The 14,269-nt window shown below is 39.5% G+C and overlaps 1 protein-coding gene across 5 annotated transcripts in view; it reads right to left on the bottom strand.

The window, feature by feature from the left end:
* The window catches only part of LOC107653845 (engulfment and cell motility protein 1-like), a 106,346-nt gene that overhangs the window by 16,499 nt on the left and 75,578 nt on the right, over positions 1 to 14,269 (bottom strand). For all 5 annotated transcript variants that reach the window (XM_016440699.1, XM_016440697.1, XM_016440701.1 and 2 more), the window contains one exon: positions 6,907 to 7,043. In XM_016440699.1, the coding sequence (XP_016296185.1) occupies positions 6,907 to 7,043 (137 nt within the window). The remainder of the gene's footprint in view (positions 1 to 6,906; positions 7,044 to 14,269) is intronic.

Raw genomic sequence — 14,269 nt, forward strand, 5'->3', positions numbered from 1 at the left:
ACGAAGAAGGATAGGAAGAATGGGTGAATGGAAGAGAAGACAAGGAGAAGACAAGGAAAAGACAGAAAGGAGGAAGGAAAGGGAATATGGAAAGAAGAAGAGAATAAAGAAAGAAGAGGAAGGAAGGAAAGAAAGGATGGGGGAAAACAAAGAAAATTCTATTAAAAAAAATCTTGCTTTGCAAGGGGAAGTAGGGAATTATGGACCGGAGGCTTGGGTGCGGATGCTGAGCACGACCAAACAAAACCTCGAACATCATTCACTTTATTAGATCTTTCAGATTTATGCATTTGAAAAAAAAAAAATGCTGCCTGCGATATTACCGTAATCAATCAACATTAGGCGCTACCTGACAGCACATCACAGAATTCAAAAGTGTGGGGAGATATTTATTGTTTTTTTGATCATTCACAAAAGGTCAATCCTGTGAACACTGAACCAACAAAGAATTCACAAAGGACAAGGTGGTATACAAAAGAGATTAACCTCAGTACAAGCTTTCCCTGTAAAAACAGTAACAAAAAATGCCAAACAGACAGTGTTGATCTTCCTACACGTGGTATGCATGCAGAAATAATGCAAACTTAACTAATAGCCACACAGAAACGAGAGCGCCTGGAGGTCAATGTGCAACAGAGAAAAGACTGATGGAGAAACGACACATTAAAGCGCTCATTTATAATAAGTACCCAAGGAGGGGCTGGGCTACGGAGGAGAGCGCAGGTTCAATCTCTCGCTCTGGTTCGCTTCCTCTGTAATCGCTAGCTGAAATCTGTCTCTAACCTGATTACTACAAGCAGCTTCACACAAAGCCTGCCCCATCTGTGCGTCTGTTTCATGTCTCGTTTCCAATCAACATCCAGGCAAATTTGCAAATGTCTCATCACCATTTTCACTCAGTCTATACCCGTTTTTCCTCCATGCACCTGACACAATCTCTTCAGCAGTACTCACATGCCATTGTCACCTCCATGTTTGGGAGCGTGATTCCACGTTGGTCCAACCCAGTGTAGCAGAGATGAACCCTGACCAGATGCAGGGACGATCGGATGGATGGTAAACAGTGGCAGCAGATGGTTTCCGGGTTGTTTTGTGTGTGTGTGTGTGTGTGTGTGTGCAGATGAAAACAGACCAAGCTTTAGCCAAGGGTTGCTTTCGTCTGGCCGTTCATGCCCATCAGCACTCTAAAATCTGAAAGCATCTCCAAGCACCACAGTTTATGTCCATTTCAGCGCTTAAGCCTGATTGGCCAGACGCCACAGTTGTTTCAGCCAATGGCATTCCGGCAATATGAATCATGTGGTTTGTATAAAAGCGAGGGCGACTGAGGAGGGAAAGATTGGAAGGGGGAGGGGTGGGGGTTGTGCTAGCTTAAACAGAGTCACTACATCACTACTACTGCGCTTGGATGCACCGAAGTGGCCATTTTAAGTCAGGTGTCGTAGCTGCCTTCGTCAGAGCTGATTGGGTGGAGAAGACAGCTGTTTATGAACCAAAACACACACGCACACAATAGCTGTTCTATGTCATCGTAGCGAAGCGGGAGGAATGTGGTTGCCATGGAAACTGGCAAACCACTGCCCGTCAGATTTTTTTTTTTTTTGGCCCCAGAAGCATCGGCTAGAGCAGACCATCTCCACACCTCTCACACACACACACACACACACACACACAGATGGACAGACAATATTTACAAGATGTGACAGGCCTATCACAAAGAGAAAGAGAGAGAGAGAGACAGTGGGGGAGGAGAAAAACAGCATGTGTGTAAAAAAAAATTAGATGCAAGTGTGTGAGAAGAGGCAGAGGATGCTGAGTTGCAGTCATCGGTGGAGGTCCATCAATGCTGTATGGTGACAGTGAAGCCTCATAATTATTTAACACGTGTCTGACTGGACACACCAAGACAAAAGCACAAAATGGAGGACTTGACAAAAGAAAACAACTCGCATGTCAGACACTGCTGAAAGACACAATAGCATCTACAGAACAGGGGTGCCAGAACCAACAGTCAGTTACATGTGTGTGCATACACACTAGGGATGTCAACGATTAATCGATGATCGATTAATTCTCGATAAGAGATGCAATCGATTAAAGCTATCGATGGTCGATTAAGCGGTTGGTTTTCAAGCCCTGAGGCAAAATGGGATGCTTTAAGGAAAATGTGTAGCCTATGTAATGTAAGCAATAGGCCTAAATAAAAATAACAATTTGTTTTCATAACCTAAAATTTCGTTTTTTATGTTTCAGCTGTTCGATCGCACCAGTGCCTCGCGCGCACACACCCCACATATTCTAGCAATTCAAACTTACATCGCAGTCTGTTCATTATCAAAATAAAATACAGTCAACCAAACATATAAAAGGTTACATTGGTCAGTTTAAATAGACCGTAGTATACCGGTCCACTCTGCTGTTATGCCAAGGACTTTTTTGCTCATGTGAAGACGATGATCTTTTCCGTCTATATGCGAATGCGTGTAAAGTACAAGCCTAGTTTACATTATAAATAATAGTTTAACATTCAAATACATTTACAAAAGCACAAATCTTCTGTTTTTATTGTGAGTGTGCAAAAATAAAAGTAAACACTTTTGCGGATTATAACTTACTCCAAAAATTTATTTTTTATGTTTCAGCTTTTCGATCGCACCGGCGTCTCGCGTGCACACACCCCACATATTCTAGCAATTCAAACTTACATCGCAGTTTGTTCATTATCAAAATAAAATACAGTCAACCAAACATATAAAAGGTTACACTGGTCAGTTTAAATAGACCATAGTATACCGGTCCACTCTGCTGTTATGCCAAGGACGTTTTTGCTCATGTGAAGAGGATGATCTTTTCCGTCTATATGCGAATGTGTGTAAAGTACAAGCCTAGTTTACATTATAAATAATAGTTTAATATTCAAATACATTACGAATATGGAAACATTTGGATTTGTGCCGAATGAGACGTGAGGAATAAGCTCCAAATAAATCTAGTCAAACCCGCGCTCGCTCCGTCCTCGTACACGCACGCACGCATGCACTGTCACGATCTAATGCACTGTAAATGCCGGATTTTTAAAAACAAATAGGCCTACCGGAACGCAAAAATTTAAAATCTGACATTTTCCGGAACAGGATCCAGCAGGATCAAATTAAGTACTGGTCATAATACTCACATAAAAATGTTTCATGTGAGCAACAGATTGTTTTGCTGCAGCAGCGCTGATGGAAGCGGTTCACTGACTGCGCAGCACAGCCACAGTTACGTTTGGGATAATTTTATTTTAAATGCCATAATGTCAGTTGAAAACATTGCAATTGTGTTTTGAAATACAACAACGAGCACCACGAAACCATTTAAAGAGGCGCGTTCAGCGGTCTCCGTGACGGGATAGGAAACAAGCTCAAACGAGCTCTCTTCATTTTATCAAATTATCATAATCACATCTATTCATTTTACAATCCTGCTACTAGCATTTTATTCAGACTAAATCCCCTTTAAATCGGGATTTGCACATCCTGTCATGCCGGGCTGCATAGACGCATTTTGCAGCATTAAGGTTAACGATTAATCGATTAATTGATCGTTAATTTAAACGACGATCGATCATGGAAATTATCGAAAATTGACATCCCTAATAATACAAACATAACATTACATTATCCCTTATATAAAATTATATTTTCTCTGTACATTACTTCTCACTTAATACATATGCATATATATTTTTAAAAAACAATTAATAAAATAAAAGCAAATATTAAACTGGCTTCAAGTCATGCTTTAAGAGCTCAACAACAATGAGTTCCTGGGAGACAAAAAAAGATGCTGCTTCCTACAATTTTTTAGGGGAAAGCACTGCTGTACTTGCCTACTCTGAGAAAACTTGCTGCAATCATTATATATGATTATAGAAACTGGAGCGATGAGGTATTATAAAGTTTATCCTTCTTTATTAGAAGTGAGTATTCTATAGCATTAAAGGCTTAAAGAGATTTGTATTTATTCTGGAAGGATACAAGAGCAACATGCAATTAACAACTGTCTCTTAAAATTTTAAGATACTAGGCTATACAAAGCTAAAGTTAAGTCTGCTTGAGTAGGCAACAACTGAGCAATGAAACGGAGTTATTACAATCTGTATTAAAGGATTAGTTCACTTTTGAATTAAAATTTCCTCAATTTTCTCACCCCCATGTCATCCAAGATGTTCATGTCTTTCTTTCTTCAGTCGAAAAGAAATTAAGGTTTTTGAGGAAAACATTCCAGGGTTTTTCTCTATATAGTGGACTTCAGTGAGGTTCACTGGGTGGAAGGTCCAAATTGCAGCTTCAGTGCAGCTTCACAGTGTTCTACACGATCCCAGACGAGGAAGAAGGGTCTTATCTAGCAAAACGATATGTCATTTTCTAAAAAAAAATTACAATTTATATACTTTTTAACCTCAGATGCTCATCTTGTCTAATTCTGCGTGAACTCTGTGCATTCCGGTTCATGACAGTTAGGGTATATCGAAAAACTCCCATCTCATTTTCTCCTCCAACTTTAAAGTCATTCTCAATCGTCCTACATTGCTGTTTTACCGTTTTTTGTAAAGGGCGTTTGACCTTCTTTGCACGTTCACTTTGTGAACACTGGGTCGGGTCTTCTGCAGCAATGTAGGACGATTTTGAAGTTGGAGGAGAAAATGAGATGAGAGTTTTTCAACCTACCCTAACTGTTTCGAATGGGACTGCACAGAGTAGGCATGCGCATTGCAGAGCTACACAAGACAAGCGTTTGAGGTTAAAAAGTATACAATTTGTATTCTTTTTTAGAAAATGACAGATCGTTTCGCTAGATAACACCCTTATTCCTCGTCTGGGATCGTGTAGAACGCTTTGAAGCTGCACTGAAGCTGCAATTTGGACCTTCCACCCAGTGAACTCCAATGAAGTCCACTATATAGAGAAAACCCCTGGAATGTTTTCCTCAAAAACCTTCATTTCTTTTCGACTGAAGAAAGAAAGACATGAACATCTTGGATGACATGGGGGTGAGTAAATTATGAAGAAATTTTAATTCAGAAGTGAACTAATCCTTTAAGCCCCCACACAACGGTGGGTGGAGAGGTAGGTCCAATCTTCTTCAATCAGGATTGTGTCCAGTGTCCACACACGACAAGTAAACACCACCCATGGATGTCGAGACTTAGGTGTTGCACTATTTTTTTCTTTGAAGAGAAAAAGGATTGAGCACTCAACTCCTACTGCCATGACTGAAGGAACTACGTAGAGTCGTTCTGCTGATGACGTTCCATTGATAAGATAGTGATGGTCTTATTACTCCATGCATCTCAGAATTGATGATTATGTGGATTGTTATTTAGAGATCCACTTCTTTGTATTGTCCCAAATATGCACATTGCTCCAAGGGAATAGAGGCAAGAATCACACACCACTAATGTATAAATAATTATATGAAGAGAGCTTGATAGGACTAAAGTTTTGATTCGTGCATTTTACCATCTCCTTCTTCTTCTTCTACCTACATCCTACCTACCATCAAAAGAACCTGAAACAAATCAATCTACTGACGGCAACTTTTCATCCCTCCAGTAAAGTTTAAGACAAAGACTATTTCCATGTGTGCACACTGCCAGACAACTGTCAGAAAGAAAGAACTGGAAGTTCTGATCACCAGATTAAACAGCAGTTTTATCTCTATATTCAGAAAGCCTATTTATAATGAGGTAGGAATATAGACAAGGGGCAAAAGTGAGCAGGTTTTCTCAGATGTGCTGCTCATGTGAGAAAACAAAGGATGATGAATGTAATCACAGTGTCCAGAGAGACATGCTCCAGGGAGATATTTTAAAAATGAGTTTTCATGTCCATGAATCTTAATTAAGCTCAAATATACAGGTTTACACGAGATGGTCTTTTATCCTATGCTACAACTTGGGGACAAGTTTGCTGTGTGATTATCATAATTACACAAACAGCCTAGCATATCTCATCCGCCTCTTTTACCAGAAAAAAGTTTGCCTCTGCCAAGAGCCTGAAACTATCATTTTCACCAGTTTATGACTAACTTCAGCGAGTCCTGCATTTCTAAGCAGTGTTAAGTAGTGATAGACCAGTTGTCTAATAACTGAGCTTGATTGGCCAATAAAATACTTCAAAATCTATTGACAGACCTGACATTGCGGCGCGATGCAACGCGTAAAAAGATAGTATAAGTCATTATAATCCGTAATTATGTCCTCACTGGATGCAACAAATGCCTCGTTTAGAATGGGTTTTAATGTTTTTGTCTCGTCGCTCCGGTCGGACAGGGCATCACAGTATGGTAGGGGCATAACATTTCCGTCACACGCTTGAGGTATTCGGCCAATCACAACACACTGGATAGCTGGCCAATCAGAGCACACCTCGCTTTTCAGACCGATGAGCTTTGTAAAAATCTACGCGTTTCAGAAAGGCAGGGCATAGAGGAGAAACAATAATGTACAGTATGTGGAAAATAATGTGTTTTATGAACCTTAAACCGCATAACACATTTAATTACACCAAATACACAAAATAATGTTCTTTTTAGCAACATCATATGACCCCTTTAAAACAGTGAAATTTTAATATATAAAATTTAAGTGCTGTGTTCAATAGCATAATAGATATTGCTATGGTAACGAAACTGGTATCAAATTTTACTGATACTGGTATCGACGGCTGAAATTTTGGTATCATGACAACCCTAGCATCGGCCAGTCAAAATCCATATTGGTTGACCAGAAAGATTTGAGGGGAAGATGAGAGAATGAAACAGAACACTCAGGAGAAATAGAACAAGCAAAGAAAAAATAAGGAAAAGGATGACGGATGTAGAATTAGACCAAGGTGCATGGTCACAATCAAAAGGTCTCACCTTGTTAAAGTCTTCAGAAGTGGCTCTCATCTCTTTCCATGTTTTGTTGAGAAGCTGGATACAGATGCAAAAGAACTCCTCAAACGAGCGGTCGTGGGTGAAAAACATGGGGTGGAAGTCATGACAGTTTTCGTTGGCTGTGAACAAACAAATGAGACAAAGTGAGTGTTTATATTGTCAAATGTTGCACCCCAATCCACCTGAAGAAAGTTGATTTATCAGGTAAAGCAGCAATATCCATATCTCATGACAAAACTACACCCTATATCAATGATGATTAGCACTGAAGTCTCAAGAGAAATTCTGGCTCTCCAACAGGGACTTTGAGCATGAACTTTTAAGGAGGCTCAAATGTCTGCTTTCTTTGCCAGCTTCAGCCCTCACGTGGGCTTCTCATGCATAGACGCATCAGATATGGCTGGGAACGAATGGTGCTACCTCACGATGCATCTCTCTGAAAGAGCCTCTTGGCAGAGCAGACAATTATTCACAAGCAAGAGAAGCACACGCTTGGCTCTCAGGACACCTACACATTTGAAGTGAATGTGAACAGTTGGTTAAAAATTGCATTTTTATAGCTGTGTTTTCTTTCAATTCAGTCCCCTGCCAGCCAGTCACTGGTCTTAATTCAGAAATTCAAAAAAAAAAAATTAATCCCTTCTGACATTCTCAAAAACCTCTTCTGCTCCCCACAAAAAAAAAAGACTAACATCATGCTGTACTAGTTTGTGTTAAATTAAACTTGTGACTACAGAGACTCTAGTCTTCATTTTGTGGTCTTGGTCTGGAGACCTCTTAAGATCACATAAATGTGGCCCTCCTCTGGATTTCATTACTTCATTACATCTTGGTCTGGTCTGTGTTTTAAAATGGGCTGTTGTTGAAAGTCTGTCAGCCTAGTTTTTGCGGTGTCTCCTGCACACTAGTCGGACCACTGTTGATGGTGTTTGGATAATTGAGCATGTTCAGCTGTTCAGCTTAGTGAACCAGTGCTTGATAACAAAAACAAAAAAAAGACAAACGCCAGGACACAACTATCAAGACCAAGGACTGACAATGCCAATGCCATTAACAACTTGGAAGTATATTATGAACCCATCTATCTCGATCAAGATAGACAGGAAAATGCTCAGCAAGTGATGCTTTGTTTACTTTTTTATCTGCAGTCCTAGCTTTAATGATTTCTCTTTTTTAAATGATGAATCCAGACTACTGCCATCTGCTGGTATGGAGAGTTCTTTTGTCTTTCATGCATGTGCAGAAAGTACATGCTAGTTGGCCACTGGCTGTAGTCTTTGAGGTGTGTTCAAGCACCCCACACCATAGTTGGTTTTCTTTGCCGCTAGGTTTTTTAATGTCAGCTTCCTGTCTAGGCCTTTATGGTGCTTTATATAACATTATCTAGTGCAGTGGTCACCAACCTTTTTAGGCCCAAGATCCCTGACCTCGGCCTTTATGAAAGACAAGATCTACCTATTGAAGAATTGATAGAAAAAGACATCCCAGATTGTACTTGAAATTTGAGGCCTTTTACTTAGTATTTTAATTAGTGATGCACCGATCATAGCTAAATCAGATTTTCTTTTCTTTCTTTCTTTTTTTTTTTTACTAGCAAATTGGATTCTGATACTGATACTGATTTTTAAGCAAATGTATTTATTGGCTATTTGCTTTATAACAAACAAACTGGCTTTAAACAAAAATATCTAGCCATTTGAAATTAGAGGCAACCACCTACCAGTCGATCGCGATCGACGGGTTGGCGACCACTGATCTAGTGGCAAGGACATTCCATCTTTTTACCGGTAAAGCACCATACACACATCAATTTCAAAATACCGGTAAACTGACATGGAGGGGTATATGCGGTCAGTGTTTTTGTTGATGTTTTCACTTTTGTGTCAAATGTTCATATTCATGCAGCTGCTTTTGGACCAGAGACATCGTATTAGACAACTTTAGGCATTTCTTTGACTTCCGTAAACAGCACAGAGTAAATGCATCATCTGCGTCAGAATGTTATGATTGGCCCAAAGTCTTACGTCAGCTGTTCAGTGTTCTAAATTCGTACGTGCTCATACCGGTAATCTCGTTCTGCGTTCACACAGAGCTCATTACCAGTATTTTTGAAAAGATCCTGTTCACACATGATCTCTTAACGGTAATTTACCGGTATTTACTAGAAAAGACTGTATGTGTGAAAGGGGCTATAATCTTACTATAGATTTAATACTATCACATGGAATTGATGTCAATGGCATTGAAATCCTGATGATATCTCCGATCATCATCTAGTCTTGTGTATATTTCACATAGCTAAAGCTGCAAATTCAACTCCTTGTTACAAATATGGTAGAACCATCACTTCTACAACAAAGGTCTGCTTTGTAAATAATCTTCCTGATTTGTCTCAATTCCTCAGCATATGCTATATCTCAGAAAAACTTGATGGTGTAACAGAAACTATTGACTCTCTCTTTTCTAGCTGTTGCTCCTTTACGCTTAAAGAAGATTAAGGAAAACAGTCTGACACCGTGGTATAACAGGCACACTCGCGCCCTAAAGAGAGCAGCCCGGAAAATGCAGCGCAGCTGGAAGAAAACAAAACTAGAGCAGGACTTAAAAAATTTAGGAGCATAGTCAAAAATTTAGGAGCACCTTCTAATCAATAATCCAAAATTATATAAAAAATGTGCCTTCCCATTACGAGGTGATATTTGACTCCTTAAAGTGATTTACAGTGGAATTTTGTTTTTACCTTTGTAATGGCATTTTTCTAACTTTATTAAAAGTATGTAATCTTTACAAATTTTTCAAAAATTAGATTTTATAAGCTTTTGAAAAATTCTTATTAAAACCACAGAATAAGAACAAGTAGAATAAGAAGAATAAGTTACTAATCAAATGAAATCAGTATTAAAATTGATTTGCACAGAGGTGGAACAGAAGAACACAAAAGTGGCATGTAGGTGTATTTTCAGACATTTAATGATGATCAGAGGTGGCATGAGTGCAATTAAATCCATAAATTCATGTTAAGATTCATGTTTTTTAAAAATTATGAATATAGACATATTAAATGTTTTAAAGAACTGAAAAGATACTTTAAAAATGAAACTAAAACTGCCAGCAGGTGGCGACAAGTCACTGATTTTATCACTGAATCATTCATTCAATTGAGTCGCACTGGTGCTCCTAAATATTTTTTCATAGTCGCACGCAATAGTTTTCAGTCGCAAATGCGTCTGAAATGGTCGCACTGTAGAGCCCTGTAGAGGTATTTTGTATTGCATGGAGGGAAAGTACTTCTACATACAGAAAACCAGACGAGTCCTCTGCTCAATCTGACTTGCGTTGCAGCCTGAAATTAAACCACACCATGCTGGTTTCGTCTGGCCAGAGGAGATATTTTGAACTTTTCTGAGCAGTTCTGGAACTTCTCAACTTCCTTTTCCCCTACAGTAAATTGCATTGTTGTATCCCTCATGTCTATGTCGCTTTGAATAAAATCGTCTGCTAAATGAATTAATGTAAATGGATCTGGGTCTCATTTTACAGTCAATAAATTCAACATTTCTCTTTTTAAATTCATTAAAATGGTTCTTGGACCGACAGGTCTCAAGGGGTCTAGACTTGGTCGGAGTCTTTAGGGGTATGATACTGGCCTGGGACTTGGAGGGTCTGGTCTTGACTCCTACTAGCCTTTCACTATGCTTACGAGTACATAAAATGTTACATAACAGCAACATAGAGATTGCATATAGATGGATGAGTTGTTGGCTGATTACCCCCATATGAACGATAAGAGAGAGACTTTCTCTTCATCTCGACTCTGAGAGCTCTGTGATGATCTATCGTGCAAGATTAGTGCTTTATAAAAAATAAAAAAAAAACTTGAATCAAATCAGAATGGCTGCGTGGGAAATTAAAGTCTGGGAGAGCGCTATAAAAACTGAAGGTGCCATTATTGTGTTCATAAACAGCAGCAGTCAAGGTGAAAATGAAACTCAGGCTTTCACCCTGAGGCCCTGTGATGGCACGCACCTGTGTGTGCGTCAGCTTCGCCGCTTTAATACAAGCACTACTCGAGTGAAATGGTTGCTTTGAATGAGAACCACTGCTTGAGGTTCTCACTTAGGGGAATTGAAGCTTCAGAGTACCGTCAAAGCCCCTGCAGAGGGCCAGTAATTGCATTGGCTAGGTAGAAATTGAAACTTCACAGTATAATGAATGATGACTGAAGGGGCAATGGGCCTTTCATTGAGTGTGACGTCATCTGACCAGTCAATCTTAGACTCAATCCACCAGACCAGCCAAGTCATAGGTCCTGGTCCTTTGAGATGGCTCCAACTGATACATTGTAATAGTTTCCTTCTCCTTCAGAAGTCAGAGGAGTTCAATGGTGTGCTGAATGGGAGGGCAGCACTATCAGCTCCCACCTGCTGAGGAATGAAATGTCACTCTCACTTTGGCTCTCACCTAAGCCCTGAGCTCACAGGTTTGGACAGTATTAACAGTCTGACGTAACTCCATAACTCTAGCTGGCAGTCATGCTGAATGCACAATCTCATTAAACCAGAATGTTCTATCATATTGTAACTAAGCTGTCAACCCTTTACATTGCAAGTAAATAACTCGCATATGCGACTAAATTGTCAACCTGGGCGACTATATAATGTCTAACATTAGCCATTGGCTAATAAATTCTTAGATTTTATTTGCCTGTGTGTGTGTTAGAGGATAATTACAAGTTTAGCATAGATACATTTTCACTCGCTGAACACTCTGAGTGCTTCAGAGTTTCGCTCTCCATCAAGCAATCTATACTATTTCAATTCAGCTCAATGTATGCACGCGTACCTGTATATGACGCACCGTAAACTTTAGTGTGAAGGCGCACGCCTCGCTGTCACTTTGCTGATAGTGCTGTTTCTCACACATGCAAAGAGAGAGAGCGCGATACCACGCTGAATCGACGCGCTACATGTAAACGATATTCTTTGTTGTATTTTCCTGTCAAAACAACAGAGTTTATTTAGAATTATTCAGCTTTTAAGAACAAGCAGAAGATATGCCGGTTTCTCCGGTAGTTGGCAGAACTAATGCGCGAACGGCAATCTCATTGGCTGGCGCTCACCTATTACCATCCCTGATTTGATTTCAGCAAATCAGTTCGAGCGAACGCTGACACCGTGATTAATATTCATGAACCCAGCAGCTCATTAATTCTTAGTGAGTTGTATATTGTTAGTATAGTAGTAGAATTAGTAGTAATATTATCTTTTAATAATAATTACTATTATCTATTTTTTATTACAGAAACCCTGAATGACCAACAATATCTTTTGCATCACCACCAGTCCTAAGTTCAATTAAAATGACAAACATGCATTCACACATGGTTACCAAGTTTTAGTTCTAATCACTAAAGTTCTATCATTAAATAGTGCTTAATTATCATGATATCATTATATAATGCTTGATTGTCTGATTAAGAAGCTAAGATTTAAGGAGCTGTGCCATTTTACAAAGATAAGCTGATATATATATATATATATATATATATGCGTGTGTGTGTGTGTGTGTGCGTTTGTGTGTATGTATATATATCTTTTGTCAGTTGACATTTGGCTCAAAAAGTATGCATTAGCAAAAATGGCAGAATTCAGTCAAATTTTTCCAGGGATCCTGCATCTGCTGTGCAACAACCCTTGAGATGCACGGGAATGTTTGTGCAGCTATTTTAGACCTCCTTCTATCCATTATGTCCACATTCACAAGTACAATTACATCATATACCTTAATTACATAATTTTAGTCAGTTTCCCATGACTGACACATAACTGAGGAGGCAGAGATATTATGTGCATGCTGTGTGTATTAACACAGGCTTTATGCCCTCCGGCTAACAACCACAGCACAGTGCAAAGCTGCAGTGTAAATAGCATACAATTCAACATGTCAGCCTCTTAGTTGGGGAGGCAGAAGGATTGTCAGAAATATGTTAAAAACCTGTTGCAAATTTTACGCAACAGACGAGATCAGGCAGTGCCTGACCTTAAATCCATCAGCACAGTCATGTCAGACCTCCCATACTCCCTCTACGAGCCCGCCGTGAATCAGCATCATACCAGTATTCAACGCAGAACAAGTTGATTCCTCTCATGGATTTTTTAAATAGAATTTTATGAAAACATCCTTCAACACTTGTTTTCAGTGCATAATAGGACTGCCAATCAACTGATTTTACAATTGACTTAAGAAGTCAACATAGTGTTACTTTTATTTAATTTCATTGAATATTATCACAGCAATTCACACAGGACGTGAAATGTTTTCAAGAGTCAACTTGTGGAAAATTAACTGCAACGAACTCTTCATGATAATGATTCAACTTCATTCACTCGTGGATTGTTTATAGAGAAATTATGTAATGGAGTGGCCATCTGCTGATCCCTCAAAGCAAATGACAAGCCACAAAGTGCAGAAGTGAATCATCCACGGCAGGCCAGCAAAGAGGACAAACCTTGTGGTTTGAACTGTCTTTCAGGCACTGCTGTCGAAGAAACATGCGGCCACTTCATACAAGTTGCATGAGGTAGACTGAACTATAAGCAGCCTGATGATTGAACAATGGTTCATCTTTGAGACTCGGGATCTCACAACTTGAGCTAGGAAGCCTTATCCTCTAGAGTACAGGCTTTGCAAAGACTTGTCTGGGTGGTCTTTAAAGAAGACATATCTTCTCACATATACTAGGAATCTCATCTGTGGGAAGGTCATGGGACTGTAACACTGACAGATGCATTTGCCACCCCTACGTCTCTCCAAATCTGACATGATCATGTCATTTCATGATGATCTGCCACATAATTATGGAAGACAAGAAGACAAACAGATGCATCTTAGGGGAGGAAAACAACAAACTAAACAAGCGAGTACAAGGCTGAAAGCCCCAAGAATGACATTCAAACATCACACAGAGAACAATGAGATGTCAAGGCGAGATGACAGCTGCGAGAGGTCATCTTCGAGGCAAGAACTGCGATGAAATGATGAATTTACAGTGATAGATGCCACCCTGGCTCTTCAATGCAGAAGGAACACTCGTCAAGACAGGGAGAATGATATAATCATTGCCACTGCCATGTGCAAAGTACACCCTGTGACATCTCCAGAGGGAAATGAAGTCGAAAAACCTGGAAAGCCATTTTACAACTGGTCTTAAAGGAGCAGTGCATCCAAAAAAAAAAACCTGGAAAAAGTTCCAGTGACCCTGGACCACAAAACCAGTCATAAGGGTCAATTTTTCGAAATTGAGATTTATACATCATTTGAAAGCTGAATAAATAAGCTTTCCATT

This window comes from Sinocyclocheilus anshuiensis, unplaced genomic scaffold (genome assembly GCF_001515605.1).
Source record: "Sinocyclocheilus anshuiensis isolate Anshui unplaced genomic scaffold, SAMN03320099.WGS_v1.1 scaffold223, whole genome shotgun sequence".
Classification (NCBI taxonomy): Eukaryota; Metazoa; Chordata; class Actinopteri; order Cypriniformes; family Cyprinidae; genus Sinocyclocheilus; species Sinocyclocheilus anshuiensis.